The sequence below is a fragment of the Scatophagus argus genome, chromosome 4, assembly GCF_020382885.2.
Source record: "Scatophagus argus isolate fScaArg1 chromosome 4, fScaArg1.pri, whole genome shotgun sequence".
Classification (NCBI taxonomy): domain Eukaryota; kingdom Metazoa; phylum Chordata; class Actinopteri; family Scatophagidae; genus Scatophagus; species Scatophagus argus.
In genome coordinates, this window is record NC_058496.1 from 15,785,895 (window position 1) to 15,801,257 (window position 15,363).

Sequence of the window (15,363 nt, forward strand, 5' to 3'; positions counted from 1 at the left end):
CACAATGTTCAATGCAAAACAAAATAAACCATTGTTACATGCTTTCAAATCAATAACCTTTATGAAAAATAAATGTTCTTTCTTTTTCCAAGAAAGGCAACTATGAGCTTAACATACAGGGGTGTACAAAAAACAAACACCTCACCAAAGACGTGGTGTTGTGTTGTATTATTATTATATCCATTATTATTATTATTATTATTAGTGTAAATATTAATTCTTGACATAACAGACAGCAGTTTCTCTCACTCACACACAGGCCAACTATCTGGTTGATTAGTACATCTATAAACACTGTTATGTTAAAGCTGGTACATATTGTAAACTGGCATCAAACTTAAGATTACACATTTGTTTATGGAGGCCCACAGCTATCATGAATATGGTGATAAAGCGTTTTGATTAGCGTTCTGATAAGTAATTGGACAGTAACACTAGATGTTTCTAAAACATTTTGCACACTGTAGAATACTGTTCAGTGTTTCTTATATTTCGTCGCTTCCTGTATATATTACATGACAACAACTCAACAATAAAAATAAACGATTTTCTTTAAGAAAAATAATAGAACAAACTTGTCAATGTCCCTCTCTAACTAGGTTTGAAATACTTCAACAAACTGTTAACTTGACTGCTTTTTCCCCCAGCCTTTTTATCTTTGGTCATTAAGCTTCTCCCCAGTTTCCTGGATGAGGCAGTCTTCAGGATCGGCTTCTGTTGCTTCCATTCAGACATCAGCTCCCTTTGTACATCCGGTGGAAGCTCAGAAAACACCTTAGGGTCCACATTTCCCGGGAACTGACAGTCAGAAGACCCAGGGAATGACAGTCTCCCTTCTTCCATGACATTTTCTTCTGGAAATGCACTTGTGCCCGCAGGACCCTGGTGATTCACGGTGGCTGGCCTCTCAGATGAATCCAATTTGTTTAAAGCCTCTTTTGTGTTGTAAATATTTTGTGAACCAGAAAATGACGGTGGTGACTTGTTTTTTGTTATGTGGGATGCATCAACAACTGCAGGTGAGCCCATTGAAGCGCTGGAGAGAGAGTTAGTGTAGGCAGGAGATAACAGCTCCTTCTGGATTTCCTCAGGAAGAAGCCTGAACACATCTGGGTCAACATTCGGGGGCAAACGTTTTGTCAGTGTGGTATCTGTGTCATTCAGGTCTGACGTCACTGTGCTGCAGGTTACTTTCTGAAGTGGATGGTCTTCTGCTGCAACAACAGGACTGTGTTTTCTTTCAAACCCATGTAATGCTGCCTTTGAGCTATGAGGGCTTTCTGAGGTAACCGTCTTTGGTGAGGCATGTTGAGAAATCACGCTGTGTGTGCCGAAGTGATGATCCATGCAGTGATGATCTCCACTCAGAGTGGAATCATCCTGCTGGAGAAATAAAACAAGAGGAGCAAAAATGATTTCAGAAAATTGTGAAAACACTACTTCTACAGCACAGAGTCGAAGAATAAAATAAGGTCTCTTCAGCAGGGTGTCTGTAACACACACCAATTTAAATTGAAGACTTTTTAAGATCTTTTTAATAACACAAAATGTAGTGATGGTGACTTTTTTCCCCGATTCTTCTTAAAACTTTTCAAGAACTCCAGATACCCCAAAGAAGATACTGCAATCAGAACGGTAAAACAAGCTTGATTACTCTGCGTGACTTTATTGGACTACCTGTCTCTGTGTTGACAAAATCTGTGTTTTCCTGGGAGATGTGCTCTGTGTGAAGAAAGATGTTATGGATCCCTTCCCGCCGGTGGCAGCTACCCTTGTCTGCAGGTTACTGAAGCAAACATTAATGAGCGTGAGGTGGAAGTCAGCGCTGCTGTCCACCATCTTGTGGAAGAGTTTCATGGCCAACGGCACCAGTTGCACCACAGCATCATCACAGCTGCCTATGAAGACATTAGAGTTTTGGACACCAGAGGCCATATTCACAAAACTTCCTGGTACAACGACATGCTCTTAATGATGAAATTACGAGAACTTTTATTTTTTTTAGAATTATGACATTTTCTTAGAATTTCCACTTGAAGTTAAGACAAGATCCTAGAGAGAGAGAGCTCCTAAGATGAAAAAACATTAGGGGTAGGAAGGAGGATTTTTAAGAGGCTTAAGAGTTTCTTAAGCAGAGAAGAAAAAGGCAGAAAGACAAAGAGGTAGGAGAAATATTCAGAAAATGCTGAATGACAGTGAGTTAATGAAACACCAAACATTAGACTGTTCAGTGATATGCAGGGACACGCGCTCACATCTCCCACCACTCAATAATGAATGAAAGTGACTGCAAAACTTTAGATTTGACTGCAACACATGCAAACACCTTTCACACTCCTCACTGCTGTACACAAACAGAGGGACTGACATCTGTGGCTATGCTGACACTTTTCTCTACATTTACTGTTACTGTGGATTTATGCTCTGTAATATCAAACAGATAAAGTACTAAAACTACCAGCATAGTAAATAATGTAAGTCAATAAACGTTAACAACAAGTTGTTATGGTGAATGTGCAAATCAACAGCAGTCTATTTACACATCCAGCTGCTACAAGCAACATTAGCTTTCATCTGGAATCATGTTCCCAAGCACCTGGTGATCCAACATTCACTCTCCTTTGAACTCCATTTTTTGGTCTCCACTAATTCCTGAGGGAAATATCTGCTTCTTCAGCAGCTAAGCACTCCATTATGTTCAGCTTGTCGGTAACCTTGTCTTTTGTTGTCTGCAGACAGTGTACACTGAGTCTGGATCTGAATCTGAGCTTTTTCTCTGAAAACAGCTGCCTGTTACTGCTGAAAACAGTGCTGACGGAAACAATGAGCCGTGATCCATAATTACCAGGGAAACTGCAGATTCAGGTGACGATTCTCTACAAGCTGATTGATACAGATCGATACTGATTAGAACAGTTGTAAAGGTTAAAATTTGATCGCTCAGAATTGGCTTAGTTTGTGATTTATCTAAATCCATTCAGTATGAACAAAGCTGCATGGTGCTGAGGCATACAGATAATGTATTTGGGTGCTGTGGTAAACTCAGTGAATCGAGGACATTTATTGCTACCTATGCTAAATATTCATTTTCTTTTTCACATATAAATACATTCAGCATTTTTACAGTGAGTGGACAACCTAATAAAGTGTCCAGAGCCTGTGCAGGTGGGATACTGCAGTGTCCACAAGCTTACCAGAGGTGATCTTCCGTCCCACGTGGCTGGGGATTGGAGACTGTCGGCTCTCTCGACTGAACCACTTGTTGGTTGCTGAATATCTACGGATGGTAAGCCGGAAGGTGTGAGGCTGCCTGCCATCTTTGTGCATCCTAGTTTTCAAACGGATGACAAAAGTTAGATTGGGTGGCTTCAATGGCGGTGGTTCAGTGATGGTTTTAAACAGATGACAAAGCATCTCACCTCTCCACCAGACTGCTCAGGAGCTCCTGAATCTTTTCCAAAACTTCTTTAGTTGATGACATTTTCTTGAAGGAGTCTTCGTCACTGAGAGACTGAAACATGAAAAGTTTACTAGTTAAGGAACATATATTCTAAAACAAAACATTTTTTTCACATCAAAACAGACAATTATTAAAAACTCAGACTCAAAATGGCAATATTGTCAGCATGAGTTTGCACGCCTGTACAGGTGAATCGACAAATATTCTAGTTTTCCTGGCTGTCACAACTTTCTTTTTTATGGGCAGATTCTCTGATTTGTCAAAAAGGGCCACTTATCCTTATTCCACATTCTTCAAAATGACACCCCACCACCTACACTACAGTGCTGCAATCCAACTACAATGATGTAAAAGATAAAGAGTTTCTTTTCTCAAGCAAAAAACCATGTCACAAATCAGTGAGTATTCCAGATTTTTAACAAAATAGGATATTGCTTCTTCACTGATTGCTACACTCAGGAGCCCTTGTGCAATGAGGCTAGAGGACTGGGTAGGGGTAGTGCAGATTATTTGTTTTTTGGTTACATTCCTGTTCTTATGTCAAAATTTTCATATCTTGATGCTGTTCCTCTAGAGTAACTTATAATCTTAGTACGATCATTTGTTTGCATTTTTAGGCTTACTATCTGTTGCCTTTTTTGTATTTACGTGATGGTTATGCAAGTTCCATGCTTGCAGTAGTAACACCGCTTTGTCATGGCCACAGCTATTAAATTAAGCCAAAGAACTGATGATTAGTCAACATAGGACAGTGTCTGAAAACGTTGTGTCTTAAAGGCAAATGTGTGAAGACTGACAAAGCTGTCATATATTCTTTCATCTCAAATACATACTGGTAATATCCTAGTCTACCTGAGGGGCCCCAGTAGGTGTGACAGGTGAGTCATCAACACCAAGGGCCAGATTCTTCAAGCGCTGAGCACTGGGACCTCCAAACTCTCTCATCAAATCATTCAGTGGAATGAGCTGTAGGTCTTTCACGCTGACCAATCCCAGGGCCTGAAGTCTCTTAGCAGTTTGGTGACCCACCCCTAAGAATACAAGACCAAAAATCTATTATTAAACATACTCCGTTCGAGCCAATATTATCAACTGAAAAGTAGTTAAACGTAAGCTGAAAATGTTCACCTGGTACTTTGCGGAGACTGCTCAGGCAGCCCATGATGTCATTGATATTATCTGTCAGCAGTGAGGTTTGCTGATTGGGTTTGAAGGTGCCTGACACCAGTTTAGCCAGGAGCTTGTTGGTGGCGATGCCAGCGCAGCCAGTCAGGCCCAGTTTGCTGTGAATGGCCTCTCGCAGCTCCGCTGCAATGTGTGAACCTAAAACCAGCCGTGGATGATCACCGGCCACAACATCTGCACCTGAGCAGGAAAAGAAAATCAGAAAGCCATGTTATCTGTGATTGCGAAAAGCTCCTGAAACTGAAAGTGCAATGCAAATTGTCTTGGCTTGTTTCACAACTCATTTCTCAGTTTTCATGAGCCAGATGTACAGCTACACACCAGAGGCACAAATGTGACTCACTGAAATGGTTGTAGATATGTCCTTTAAATGAAAGGTTATTAAAGTGTGGCATCTCTGCTAGCCGTGCTTCAACAATATTTGTGACGTCCATGAAGTTTTCATCAAATCCCAGCCTCTCTACCAGTGGACAGTAGGTCATCAACAGCTCTGGATGGAGGACAAGACAAGGTAAAGAAAAAAAGATAGCTCAGCTACCACTTGATGGCAAATGGACAAACAGATGAGCAATAAGATTTGCTGGCAACATCTGTGTACTCAGTGTATTTTGGGGTGAATTTTCATATTCATAAATACTGACTACTTTTGAGACAACTTTACTAAATGTTACTTTTTATATGTATAGAATATAGCTAGCCTACCTGTCACTTTATAGGACATTTCTCTGTAGTGTGTCAGATCTTCTCCGTTAACCAGCACCAGCTGAGGACATTTCTCCTTAGCATTAGAAACAGACATCAGCTTGGTGACACCCAGCTCCCTTGCCACATAGTTACAGGTGACTATGATGTATTTCTGTTGAATACCTGATGATATGAAAGACATTATTGAGCCACAAATTCATTCTGGGCTTTAACAGAGATACACCTGACAGTGGCCTTTAATTCATCCGCAGAGGATCTACTGTAGTATATCAGTTTACCTAAAGGGACTTCTCTCAGTGCTGGGTTTCTGATCATCTCCACCTGAGCATAGAAGCAGTCCAGGTCAAAGTGCAGAATGACTCTGTGTGCAGGATTTGGACCTGAAACAGAGGTTATGCAGATTAACTTTGCCATCTGACGCATATAGATAACTGGTAAACAGAGCCACGTTTCTCTCTGCATGTCAAAAAGGCAGCTGAAAGCCAAAAGAAACTTTTGAGTTTCCCAACCTTGGCTTCCCTCTTCGTATTTTACAACTTGACGTTACCTGCAGCAGTAGCAGCAGGACTGAATGGGACTGAATCCACGAAACTGGTTTTCCACTCGTTTTCATCCTCTTCCATCTCATCCTCGTCCCTGTCCATTTCAGATAAATTTATGTTTTGTTTTGTTTTTATAGATTTTACTATGCCAGATATGACCGCTATTGGTGACTGCAGTAGCGTAGTGTGCCAAACGCGGAACACACGTCCAATTTCCCTATAGTTTAGGTTAGCGCAGCAGCGCCATCTGCCGACGTGGAGGGAATACTACGACAAAATCAGACAACCGTCACCAAAGCATGACCAAATAATATAGCGTTAAATCATCTCTCTCGTTCCAAGTGTCTTATATTTATTTCAAGGTTAAAATAATTTTACTTTAAATGTACATATTTAAAGACGAAAAACCGGCATCATTTTTCACGCACAAAAGCATAGCACTACGTTTTTGAAAAGGTCGTGTCGTGACCTGAGCAGGGGGGTATAAAACTGACCTTACCTGAAGTTACGTTGAAGTCGCCACCTGTTGGACGACGGATATCAAACGTTAATCAATTAGCTTTAAACAAACGGTGTTGCGCACTGCGTGTGGTGGTTTTTGCTGATGTTTCCCTCGTCTGGCCTTTTTGCGGATATAAATTGTCCTTTCTCAAAACGTGGGCTTTGTGAACGGCCTCACTGTTTGTACAAACATGCGGCAGAGTTACGAGGCATGTTTGGTGCATCGCCGATAGTTGACTTTGCAGGTCAGTGTTGGAAGGTAAACTAGCCAACTACAGTTTTATTATGTATTACGTTAAGTTGGCGTATACCGATATTGTTGTCTTTTTAAAGTTTTCAATTGTGTATGAAGTTAATTCTTTTTAAGAAACAAAATGTAACTTGAGAGTATACGTGGGTTGACGATAATTTTTAAACCGACTTAACTAACCTAGCTTAAAAACAAAGCGGCTCCATTTTTTAACGCCGTCAAATGCGGCTTAATCTACCTGCAATTAAATGGAATCACGTTGTCTTCGAAAATAATTTAGCCTCCCGTGTTCTTATCTCTGTATTTTTAGAATAAATTATTGAATTTGTGAGTCTGTTGTCAAAACGGATAATGGTTTTGTAAAAAGCTTTTTGCATTGCTGCTTCTTTGCTCTACAGTCAGTTTATAAAAACATTTTGTTCATCCGTCACGGACCTATTTGTGGTAAGCTAGTTTAAAAACAAAGGCACTCTGAAACACAAATTATAAAAGTGTAAAGGTGTTTACTCCTGCATGACACACTCTGCACTCTTGTATTTAACCCAATCTCACTGTGTATTTTTCCACCATATAACTAATGATGGTGAGTTCTTTTTTAAAATTATTTTTAATATTCCTTTTGAACAGGAGTCCAAGGTAACTACCCGTATGCTGACTGCAGAGCATCAGCGAATGATCCCATGAAAGATGTCTGCCTCCAGGAGCTGGAACGGATCAGCCAGGAGATTGAAACTGTAAAGCACGAGGTGGAAAGAGAGCAAAAGCGGCTGTCACACTACCAGACTGTACAGGCAGACAGCAAGAACACTGTGCCTAATTTACCTAAGTATGAGACTGTGGGTAAAAATGTTGACCGACGTTCTTATGGACTTTCTTCATGCACAAAATTGATTAAAACGTACTCCCTACCACGGAAGTACGTGGTTGACAGCTCAAAACCGAGGACTGATTTGGAATATGACCCTCTATCTAACTTTTCTGCTGATTTGCGGTCTTACAGCTCATCGGGTAAAGAGCAAAAAATGAAAAATGGACAAGGTTTGAAAAGAACAAGAAACACTGTGCCTGGTGACCAAAAAAAGCCAGTCACATATCAGGCTCAGCTTTGCCAAATGCCGTCTCCAGAACCGCTTGATGACTCCAGTGAAGACTGTGTCCTGATTATTGACGTTCCTCCTTCACCTGACAAAAAGAGGGGGAGAGCTCAGAAAGCTGTTGATAGTGTTGCTGGAAGATCCCTCCAGGATAAATTAGAGGAAATGAGGGGGGTTGAAACAATGCCTACTGTACTTCATTCTCCACCGCTGCACCTTGCAGAAGCAGAGACATGCAGGGTCAGATCTCAGCCTGCATCAGTAGTAGAAGAAAACAAAGTTTATAGTAACTGCAGTGCTGAAATCAGTCAAGGTCCATTTAATCTTTATGAGAAGAGCAAATGTGAAAATAAACTAACTTATGGGAGTGTAGTTGACTTGACTGGATGTCTAGAAGATCTGAGTAGAGACAGCCAGAAAACTACTCACTTTCAGGTTGTTGAAGCAGAAGTGGAAAAAAGTCCTGAGCCTTCATATCCTCCTGCCACCACTGACCAGCAAACCTGGAACAATCTGGTGGTGGAACAGGAAGAAAACACATTTCAGGTTGACTTGCTCCACCATGAGTTTCCCCATAGCGTTGAGGAAATGGATCTGCAGGAGCTATGTAATTTCCCATCAAGGAATTCACTTTTTTATAAAGCTCCAGCTGCTAATTCTCACTTGCAGTGCGCACAACAAAGCAAGCATGGCCATACAACAGAGTCGCCTGATCAAAGCAGAACTGGCAATCAGTGTTCTTCCACAAAATCTGTACTGTCAGTGCTTCCACGCAGCCAAAAAACATCAAGCAAAGTTCCAGGACAGATGCACAGTAAAGCTGCTGTTAACTGGGCTCCACATGAAAGCTACCTGGAGCAAACAGAACCAATTCCTGGCAGCAGCCAAGCTCAGGTTCTGCGAAGTTCATCTGCATCAAGTTTGACTAACAGAGCTGAACCATTATCCGCATCAGAGGACAAGGCTTTGGAAAAAGTAGATAATGAGGAGGTTATAATCATTGAATCCAGTTCTGACGAAGATGACCTCAACTATTCAGAAATGGAGTTGTCTGACAGTGATCCAATGGAGGAATGCTACAGGATCTTCATGGAGGAAAACGAGGGAATGGGAAATGAGCAGCTTGTGTCTGTAAGTATGCTGTAGACCAGCCAGATCCCAGATGGAGAAATTTCTTCCACAGTTAAGATTGTTTCTCTTACCTTGCTATTTTTAGGATGGAGCTATGGATATGGAGACGCCAGAGTTTAAAGACAAACCATGGGCATTGCAAAGAAAGAAGAGGGTGGCCCACGTGGCCAGACATTCAGAGGTAGAAAAATACATTGCTTTATGAATACACACATACTTTTTCATTATGTTCTGCACAGGAAAACCGACTTTTAGATTAATAAAAGAAATTTACTTGAAGCATACTTGGAAATAAAGTACAATGTATTTAACAGTAGATAAACAAGATGCATAGATAAATATAAAAGTACTTTTACTTTTTCTTTTAACTACCTCCTTGAGGGAAAACAAAAAGAATTAAAAACAGGTTTTAAACGCATCTTGATTTACATGGTCTCCTCCAATAGCCAGTGACTAAGAGCAGACCTCAGCCCAAGGTTCTGGTTCCCCTACGTGGGCCTGCGGTGGCAGGATTTACCTCCAGAGTCCAGCAGGTACAGCAGACAGCCTCCATGCTGACTGCTTCGGTTAAAGGTGGACAGGCTTTTATTTCCTCAACCTGTCAGAAGAGGCCAGAGACCCAGAATGCACCTTCTCCTTCATCTCAAAACCCTGAAAACCCACAACCTGCTCCTGTGCAAAATGGCAAGTGACTGTTTTATTATGGTGTTTTCTTTCTTTCTTTTTTTTTTTTTCTTGAAAGATCTGGCTTTCATGAATGCATCATATTTACTTGTGTCTCTTATTTTTATTTATTTATTATTCTTATTCCACAGCTTACTTGAACTGCATACCTTTGGGAACTGCGGTGATCAACATGGGCAACAACTTGCACTTGATCCTCCCTGAGGCTCCCTTTCCTCTGCCTGTTACTTCCAGTTCCAACCAAGTTACTTCAGTGCTAACCCCCATAAACCACGTGCAGACGAGGGCTGTCCCTGTGAAACAATCATACTATCCACCTGCAGTTACATCTGTGCAACGATACCAAACAACAGCACCTGTGCTCATTCCTGCTCCGGCACGTAAACCTTCACAGACTTCTGCCTTTGCATCAGCACATTCAAGTCCAGCTGTTTCCACTACTCCTCTGTATGCTGGTCTTGCTCCTGTTAAGGTGAGAAGCGAAAAGCAGCCTTGTGGGGCCATTACCAAAGACTTGAGTTAAATCGTGTTTGGTGTGGCATGTGTCATCTTTTAAATATTAAGAGTGAATTCATTCTTTTAGCCAGCACCAACTAGACGTAAATTGAAGCAGCAGTGCGAGGCTGCCAAAGACAAAGTGCCGCATGACCTCAGACAGAGTTATGTCAACAAGTTCACAGAGGAGTTTCTCAAAATAACAGCCAATGCTAATGATGCCTTTGAGAAGGTAAGCTTGTGCCACTTAGTATTTTCCTTGCTGACAAATAGGAGTCTGCATATTTATTTAATTTCTTCATCTGTTGTTGTTGTTGATAGGCACTTGCTGAAGAGAGGACTGTGTATAATCGCAGTGTGAACAAACTGAAATATCAGAGTGTTGCAGTGAATGCACTGAAGAGGCTGAAGAGCCAAAATGCCGCTGCTGCTGCTGCTAAAGGTGGGAATCTCTGACAAAGCTGAACTATTCTAGAAATGTGGGAATTATGCTGATAAAAGATCGAATTTAGTTACAAATAATTCATTGATATTTTTCTGACGCAGAAGAAAATAAGGTCAACAGCCAAAGTTTCAAAGGCAACATTCCGTTAAATCTGAAGAAGTTTAAAGGAAATGGTGAGGTGAATTAGTTTCACTTGAGTATCTGTAAGTATGTATTATTTTATACAAATAATTTGACAGCTTCTGAGTAAATTTGTACTTCCAACAGATGATATGGCATTGTATGAGGGTTTGAAGAACTATATTTTGAGTGAGGAAAAGCTGATTGAGAGCAACTTTCCTGTCCAGCACCCAGAGAAACCTGGTTGTGCTGTTCTTTTTGCTGACAATAAGAAAGGCAGCACAGACCGTAAGTGAAAACATCACACTCTAACTACGTGATGCTGTTCTCATATTGTATCACTAGAGGGCACATTTAACCTGTTCTGTGCTTGAGTCTTTCTCTGCACCTTTCACTCGGGTAATGTGCTTTTTCTGTTTTGTCGGTTGAAGCCCTAAAGAGGATCTGCTGTAGGTGTGGGGCTACGTTCTCTGTAAGCCAAATGGGCAAGCACATTCGTAAGGAGGAGTGTAATTACCACTATGGGAAAGGAATAAAGAATAAAGGCAAGTATTTCGTAGTTTCATCGTATTCATGCTTTTGAAATATCTTGATACTTCAAAGTGTTTGCTATACTGCTCACATCATAATTGTGTACTTTTTCTAAACTATAAACAGTTCCAGGTGGAGTGGAAACCCGCTATAGCTGCTGTGAAGGAGTCATGGGAGCACCTGGATGTCAAGTGTTTAAGGTAGGAAAAGACTCAGTGATAGATTATTGCATAATTTGATTGTAAGACCTCCTTATATTTCTTTTTTTTTTTTTTGTCCTTCTTAGTTGCATGTCCATAATTCCCTCAGCCTGGATGGGTTTGTGTTGACGGTCCCTAGACATCCCTCAGATACAAGCTGTCCTGGGGTCTACTCCTTGGATTGTGAAATGGTGATGTCAGCGGTTTTGAGAGCCTCAGTTTCATTTAAATGTTCTTTTTATATTGAGCACCAAGCCCCACCTCATATTTAGTGGTTCAGTTTGAATCCACAGTTAACACTGGTGGTATATGGCCACATGGATGATGAGTAATGCAAAAGTAAGCAATATAAATACACCAAACTAATGAATTCTGACCAGTAAATATAACTCTGATGTGCTCACATGTATGTTTTAGATCAAAACAATTAGTCTGTCTGTGGATTGACTGAAAAATCCTTAAATATAGTATACTGAAAACAATGTATATTGTGTAAAATTTTGTCGTCATAGTGTTATACAGTTCAAGGTCTGGAGCTGTCCAGAGTGACGCTGGTCAACTCAAGTCTGCAAGTCATCTATGACACCTTTGTCAAGCCCGATAATGAGGTCATTGACTATAACACAAGGTAATGTAATTAGATGTTTGGATTTTTGTCCCCTGTTTTCTATTATTTCCAAAGACCCAAATGTCCTTTAACCTACTTAAACTGTCAATTAATAGAGGAAATGTAGGAATGTACACTTCAAGCAAATGGTCTTGGCACTATCTAAAGCAGAGGACTTATGCATTACAATAACAGATAAAATAGGAAATTAAACACTGACTGTATTTGTCAGTGTGTTTTTAATCTGCTAACTGTGCTGTTGATATCCTGTGTGACACTTTACTTGTCAAGGTTTTCAGGCATTACTGAGGACGACATGAAGGGTAACCACACCTCCCTCAGAGAGGTGCAGGAGACCTTACTGAGCTTCATTAATGCTGACACCATTCTGATTGGACACAGCCTAGAAACAGACCTCTGTGCCCTGAAGGTGACTATATTAAGCTTTTTCCAACATTATTTCTTCGCAACATATATCAGTCTGGCTAATCTGAGATGATAAATCCAAGCTGTGAGCGTGTTTGGATAAAATAAGTTATTTGTAACAAATTGCCAGTCACATTCAACCTTACAGCCTTTTTTTCAGGAGTTGGCTGAATTAGTAAAGATATTGACTTCATACAATATGTATCACTGTTTTTATCATTATTATTAATAATAACCTGAATGTACAGGGTGTTGGCAAACTAACGTCAATGGCTCACAGGAAAGTACAAATTCTGAATTAACTTGACAGTTGCAAACACTGCTATAGACCTGGACCATAGAAGGCTGAATATCAGCTTTTTTCAGCTATTAGAGAGGTTTGGATAAAGTCGGATATTTTTAAAGCCACTTAAGAAGAAAAGTAAGAGCTGTAAAAGGAAGCTGATATAGATCACGACATGTTGGACATGTAGCTGCATTTGCCAAGAAGAGTGGTCACATATTTTATGTAATGGATACATACAGTTAATAATTAATTAATTAATCTCTTTTAGTAGTGACTGAGGCCTTTATTTAACTCATCTGCAAAAGGTGATAAGTGTGTGATAAATATAACTGAACTTAACCCGAAGCCGCATTTTGATCTGCTTCCCTTTGCCCTGGTAAAGTTAATGGATTACGCTGTTAATACAGACTTAACACCTCTTGTATCTGTTTGAAATTTAAATCCATCAAGGTTTTCATTAGATAGAAACCCCTCAACCCATCACCAGGCTTCTGTTTTGAAAGATTCTGAGACGTACCATAAGCACTAACAGGTTTAAATGATAAAGCAAAGTGTATCAGATTAAGTGGATCAAATGCCACTATTTTGTCATTTTTAACCTGCTAAAACACACCATGTACTTTTATTGATGTGTAGTATAACACAACAAAAAAAGGAAAACTTATATGTAGAATGTTGTCATCATTGCAGCTTACTTTGCTGTCACCAAGCTACCAAGCTTTCTTCCTACCGCCTCCAGCTATCCATGCTTCCTTGTCAGCTTACAGCAGCTACCTTCTTGGCTCCATGTCACAGTATCTCACAGCTTTCTCTCCTGACTTAGCTCTGCATAATTTAAATTCTCTATGAAATCAAGTCTCTGTCAGAATGCCATGCTGCTCGTGTTTGCTTGCCATTGTGATATGGAAAATTCTGTCAGTTTCACTGAATGGAGACACCCCATCCACACACACACAGTAATATTACTTCAAATTTAGACACTACCATCTAATGGCGCTTGCACATTACTACAAATTATAGTTGGCTGAGACATTATCACACATGCACTCGTACCAAGTGAAATAGTACCGTAATTCTTTATATGAATAGTGCAGTGTTAAACATAAAATCATTTTATTGTTGAATTTATTAAATCAGTAGGAATGTACATTATGCTCAACTGGCATACACATCATGACAGCACCAAGAGTTCAGTTCTTGAGTTGATGATTGTTGATAGAGGGTAGCCCCAGTAATAAGAGCTTCAGATATCTTCCTCTTTACTGTAGTTTCTCCATGGAACAGTGGTGGACACATCAGTGGTCTTTCCCCACCGTCTGGGCCCCCCTCACAAGCTGACGCTCAACAACCTCACAGCTGATTACCTCAGGAGGATCATTCAAGAGAGTGGTGGGTCATCATGGATATCTGCAGCTGCCATACAGATGTTTATTTTAAACTAATCTAAATCTAAAATCAAATAAAGAAATGGTTCATAATTAGGTTACGAAATTTGAATGTAATGACCGTCAAGCATTTGCAGTAATATGATTTATAGCAAATACATGTTTTTTCAGTGAGTACTAAAGTAAATATACTGTATCACTGTTTCTCCTAGTATGTGGCCATGACACTGCAGAAGATGCTGCTGCCTGCATGGAGCTTATGTTATGGAAGGTCAAAGAAGATGGAAAATTCAAGAAATGAAATAAAAACATAACCCCTCCCCCACACACAAAGTACTCATGCTATGCAAGTTTGAATGCCACATCTATTTGTTTGAAGCTCATTTGGCTTTGTTCTGATGATATAAAAGAGCTGTTTACTTTTAGTTTGATTACATCACTTTATTTATGTTAATACATTATTTTCTGTATGTTAAATTTTAATTTGCAGCCCACTGTGTCCATTTCTGTATAAATGTCAGTGATTACTTTGTGTGCTAAGAAAACCTGAAGGTGAGGTGTCATCAGTATTAACCAAATAAAGGTGCAGAATGACGTGTGTGTATGTGTTTTATTTCTTTTCATCAAACTTTGATCAGCCAGTCAACACTCAGCTTTTAATGTCATATTGTCCTCAGGTGCAGTTGTGCAAATTAGTACACACCTGTTAGCAGTTGAAGTAATTAGTGAGCAACCAAGAAGAATGTTGACATGCTGAAAGAATGGAAGAAGTTTATGATGACCAAAGTGGTGAAACAGTAAGTATTGCACCTCTGCCATGCAGATGACTATTCAATGCTTGACACTGCAGACTGACTTTAAATGTCATCTCATCAATACCTTATACCCAAAGTACAAATTACAATCCAGGACATTGTGGTTACATGATGTGCTTTAGACCAACAGGACAGGCAGTGAACTGTTTTTTTTCAGCCATTAATTCTTTATCAGTTACATTTCAATTGATTCAGTCACTCAGTCTTTCTCTTTGTCTTTCCCTTTCTGCCACAGCACCTCTGGAAGCAGAAAGTACAGGTCCTGATGAAGAGGAATATGAGGAACAGAACGATGGCAAGGAGGAAGACCAGGACATCCAGGCTGTGATACTGGTACCAGGTGAGCTCATGGGCCTGGACCCTCAGGTGCTTGGCCCCCTTGTGTCTCATGGTGAACTCTATCCAGAATACAGCCTCATCCAGAGGGCTCATGGGCCTGTCATGGTGGATACTGGACAGCCGCATGGCATTCTCCTTATAGCTATAAGGCACAGAATGAAA

General features: G+C 40.3%; 3 protein-coding genes across 9 annotated transcripts in view; 1 reads left to right on the forward strand and 2 right to left on the reverse strand.

Moving 5' to 3' along the window:
• Positions 1-39: 39 nt before the first annotated feature.
• On the reverse strand, positions 40-6,522 carry poli (polymerase (DNA directed) iota). Of its 3 annotated transcripts, XM_046385436.1 has the most exons (11): positions 6,392-6,522; positions 5,898-5,986; positions 5,629-5,730; positions 5,348-5,512; positions 4,989-5,135; positions 4,589-4,825; positions 4,313-4,491; positions 3,420-3,511; positions 3,195-3,328; positions 1,678-1,898; positions 40-1,383 (listed from the first exon to the last, which is right to left on the reverse strand). In XM_046385436.1, the coding sequence occupies exons 2-11, from the start codon at positions 5,971-5,973 to the stop codon at positions 592-594; spliced, it is 2,145 nt and encodes a 714-aa protein (XP_046241392.1). In that variant the 5' UTR covers positions 5,974-5,986; positions 6,392-6,522; the 3' UTR covers positions 40-591. The 3 variants fall into 3 exon arrangements, with proteins under 3 accessions (XP_046241392.1, XP_046241391.1, XP_046241390.1); XM_046385435.1 differs by lacking the exon at positions 6,392-6,522 and having other exon boundaries at positions 40-1,380; positions 5,898-6,314; XM_046385434.1 differs by lacking the exon at positions 6,392-6,522 and having other exon boundaries at positions 5,898-6,307.
• On the forward strand, positions 5,022-14,641 carry zgc:152968 (uncharacterized protein LOC564848 homolog). Of its 3 annotated transcripts, none has more exons than XM_046385432.1 (16): positions 5,022-5,156; positions 7,271-8,868; positions 8,954-9,049; positions 9,315-9,552; positions 9,684-10,024; positions 10,136-10,279; positions 10,369-10,489; positions 10,594-10,665; positions 10,760-10,900; positions 11,044-11,157; positions 11,270-11,343; positions 11,430-11,534; positions 11,856-11,971; positions 12,242-12,380; positions 13,931-14,051; positions 14,260-14,641. In XM_046385432.1, the coding sequence occupies exons 2-16, from the start codon at positions 7,324-7,326 to the stop codon at positions 14,346-14,348; spliced, it is 3,456 nt and encodes a 1,151-aa protein (XP_046241388.1). In that variant the 5' UTR covers positions 5,022-5,156; positions 7,271-7,323; the 3' UTR covers positions 14,349-14,641. The 3 variants fall into 3 exon arrangements, with proteins under 3 accessions (XP_046241388.1, XP_046241387.1, XP_046241389.1); XM_046385431.1 differs by lacking the exon at positions 5,022-5,156 and adding an exon at positions 6,397-6,638; XM_046385433.1 differs by lacking the exon at positions 5,022-5,156 and adding an exon at positions 6,516-6,652.
• LOC124057339 (UDP-glucuronosyltransferase 2A2-like) overlaps positions 14,217-15,363 on the reverse strand; it is a 29,153-nt gene continuing 28,006 nt past the window's right edge. For 2 of the 3 annotated variants that reach the window (XM_046385440.1, XM_046385443.1), the window contains exon 7: positions 14,217-15,343. In XM_046385440.1, coding sequence (XP_046241396.1) covers positions 15,058-15,343 — 286 coding nt within the window. In that variant the 3' untranslated portion in view covers positions 14,217-15,057. The remainder of the gene's footprint in view (positions 15,344-15,363) is intronic. The other variant, XM_046385437.1, reaches the window with a different exon arrangement.

What these genes read in the sequence shown, in the direction of transcription:
- poli (XM_046385434.1), bottom strand. Translation starts at nt 5,994, where the DNA reads ATGGACAGGGACGAGGATGAGATGGAAGAGGATGAAAACGAGTGGAAA. An exon ending in TCCTGCTGCTACTGCTGCAG is followed by an intron (nt 5,731 to 5,897) that starts GTAACGTCAAGT and finishes CCTCTGTTTCAG; the next exon opens with GTCCAAATCCTGCACACAGA. An exon ending in CACCTACTGGGGCCCCTCAG is followed by an intron (nt 3,512 to 4,312) that starts GTAGACTAGGAT and finishes TTCATGTTTCAG; the next exon opens with TCTCTCAGTGACGAAGACTC.
- zgc:152968 (XM_046385431.1), top strand. Translation starts at nt 6,497, where the DNA reads ATGTTTCCCTCGTCTGGCCTTTTTGCGGATATAAATTGTCCTTTCTCA. An exon ending in CTGGTCTTGCTCCTGTTAAG is followed by an intron (nt 10,025 to 10,135) that starts GTGAGAAGCGAA and finishes TCATTCTTTTAG; the next exon opens with CCAGCACCAACTAGACGTAA. An exon ending in CAGACCTCTGTGCCCTGAAG is followed by an intron (nt 12,381 to 13,930) that starts GTGACTATATTA and finishes TCTTTACTGTAG; the next exon opens with TTTCTCCATGGAACAGTGGT.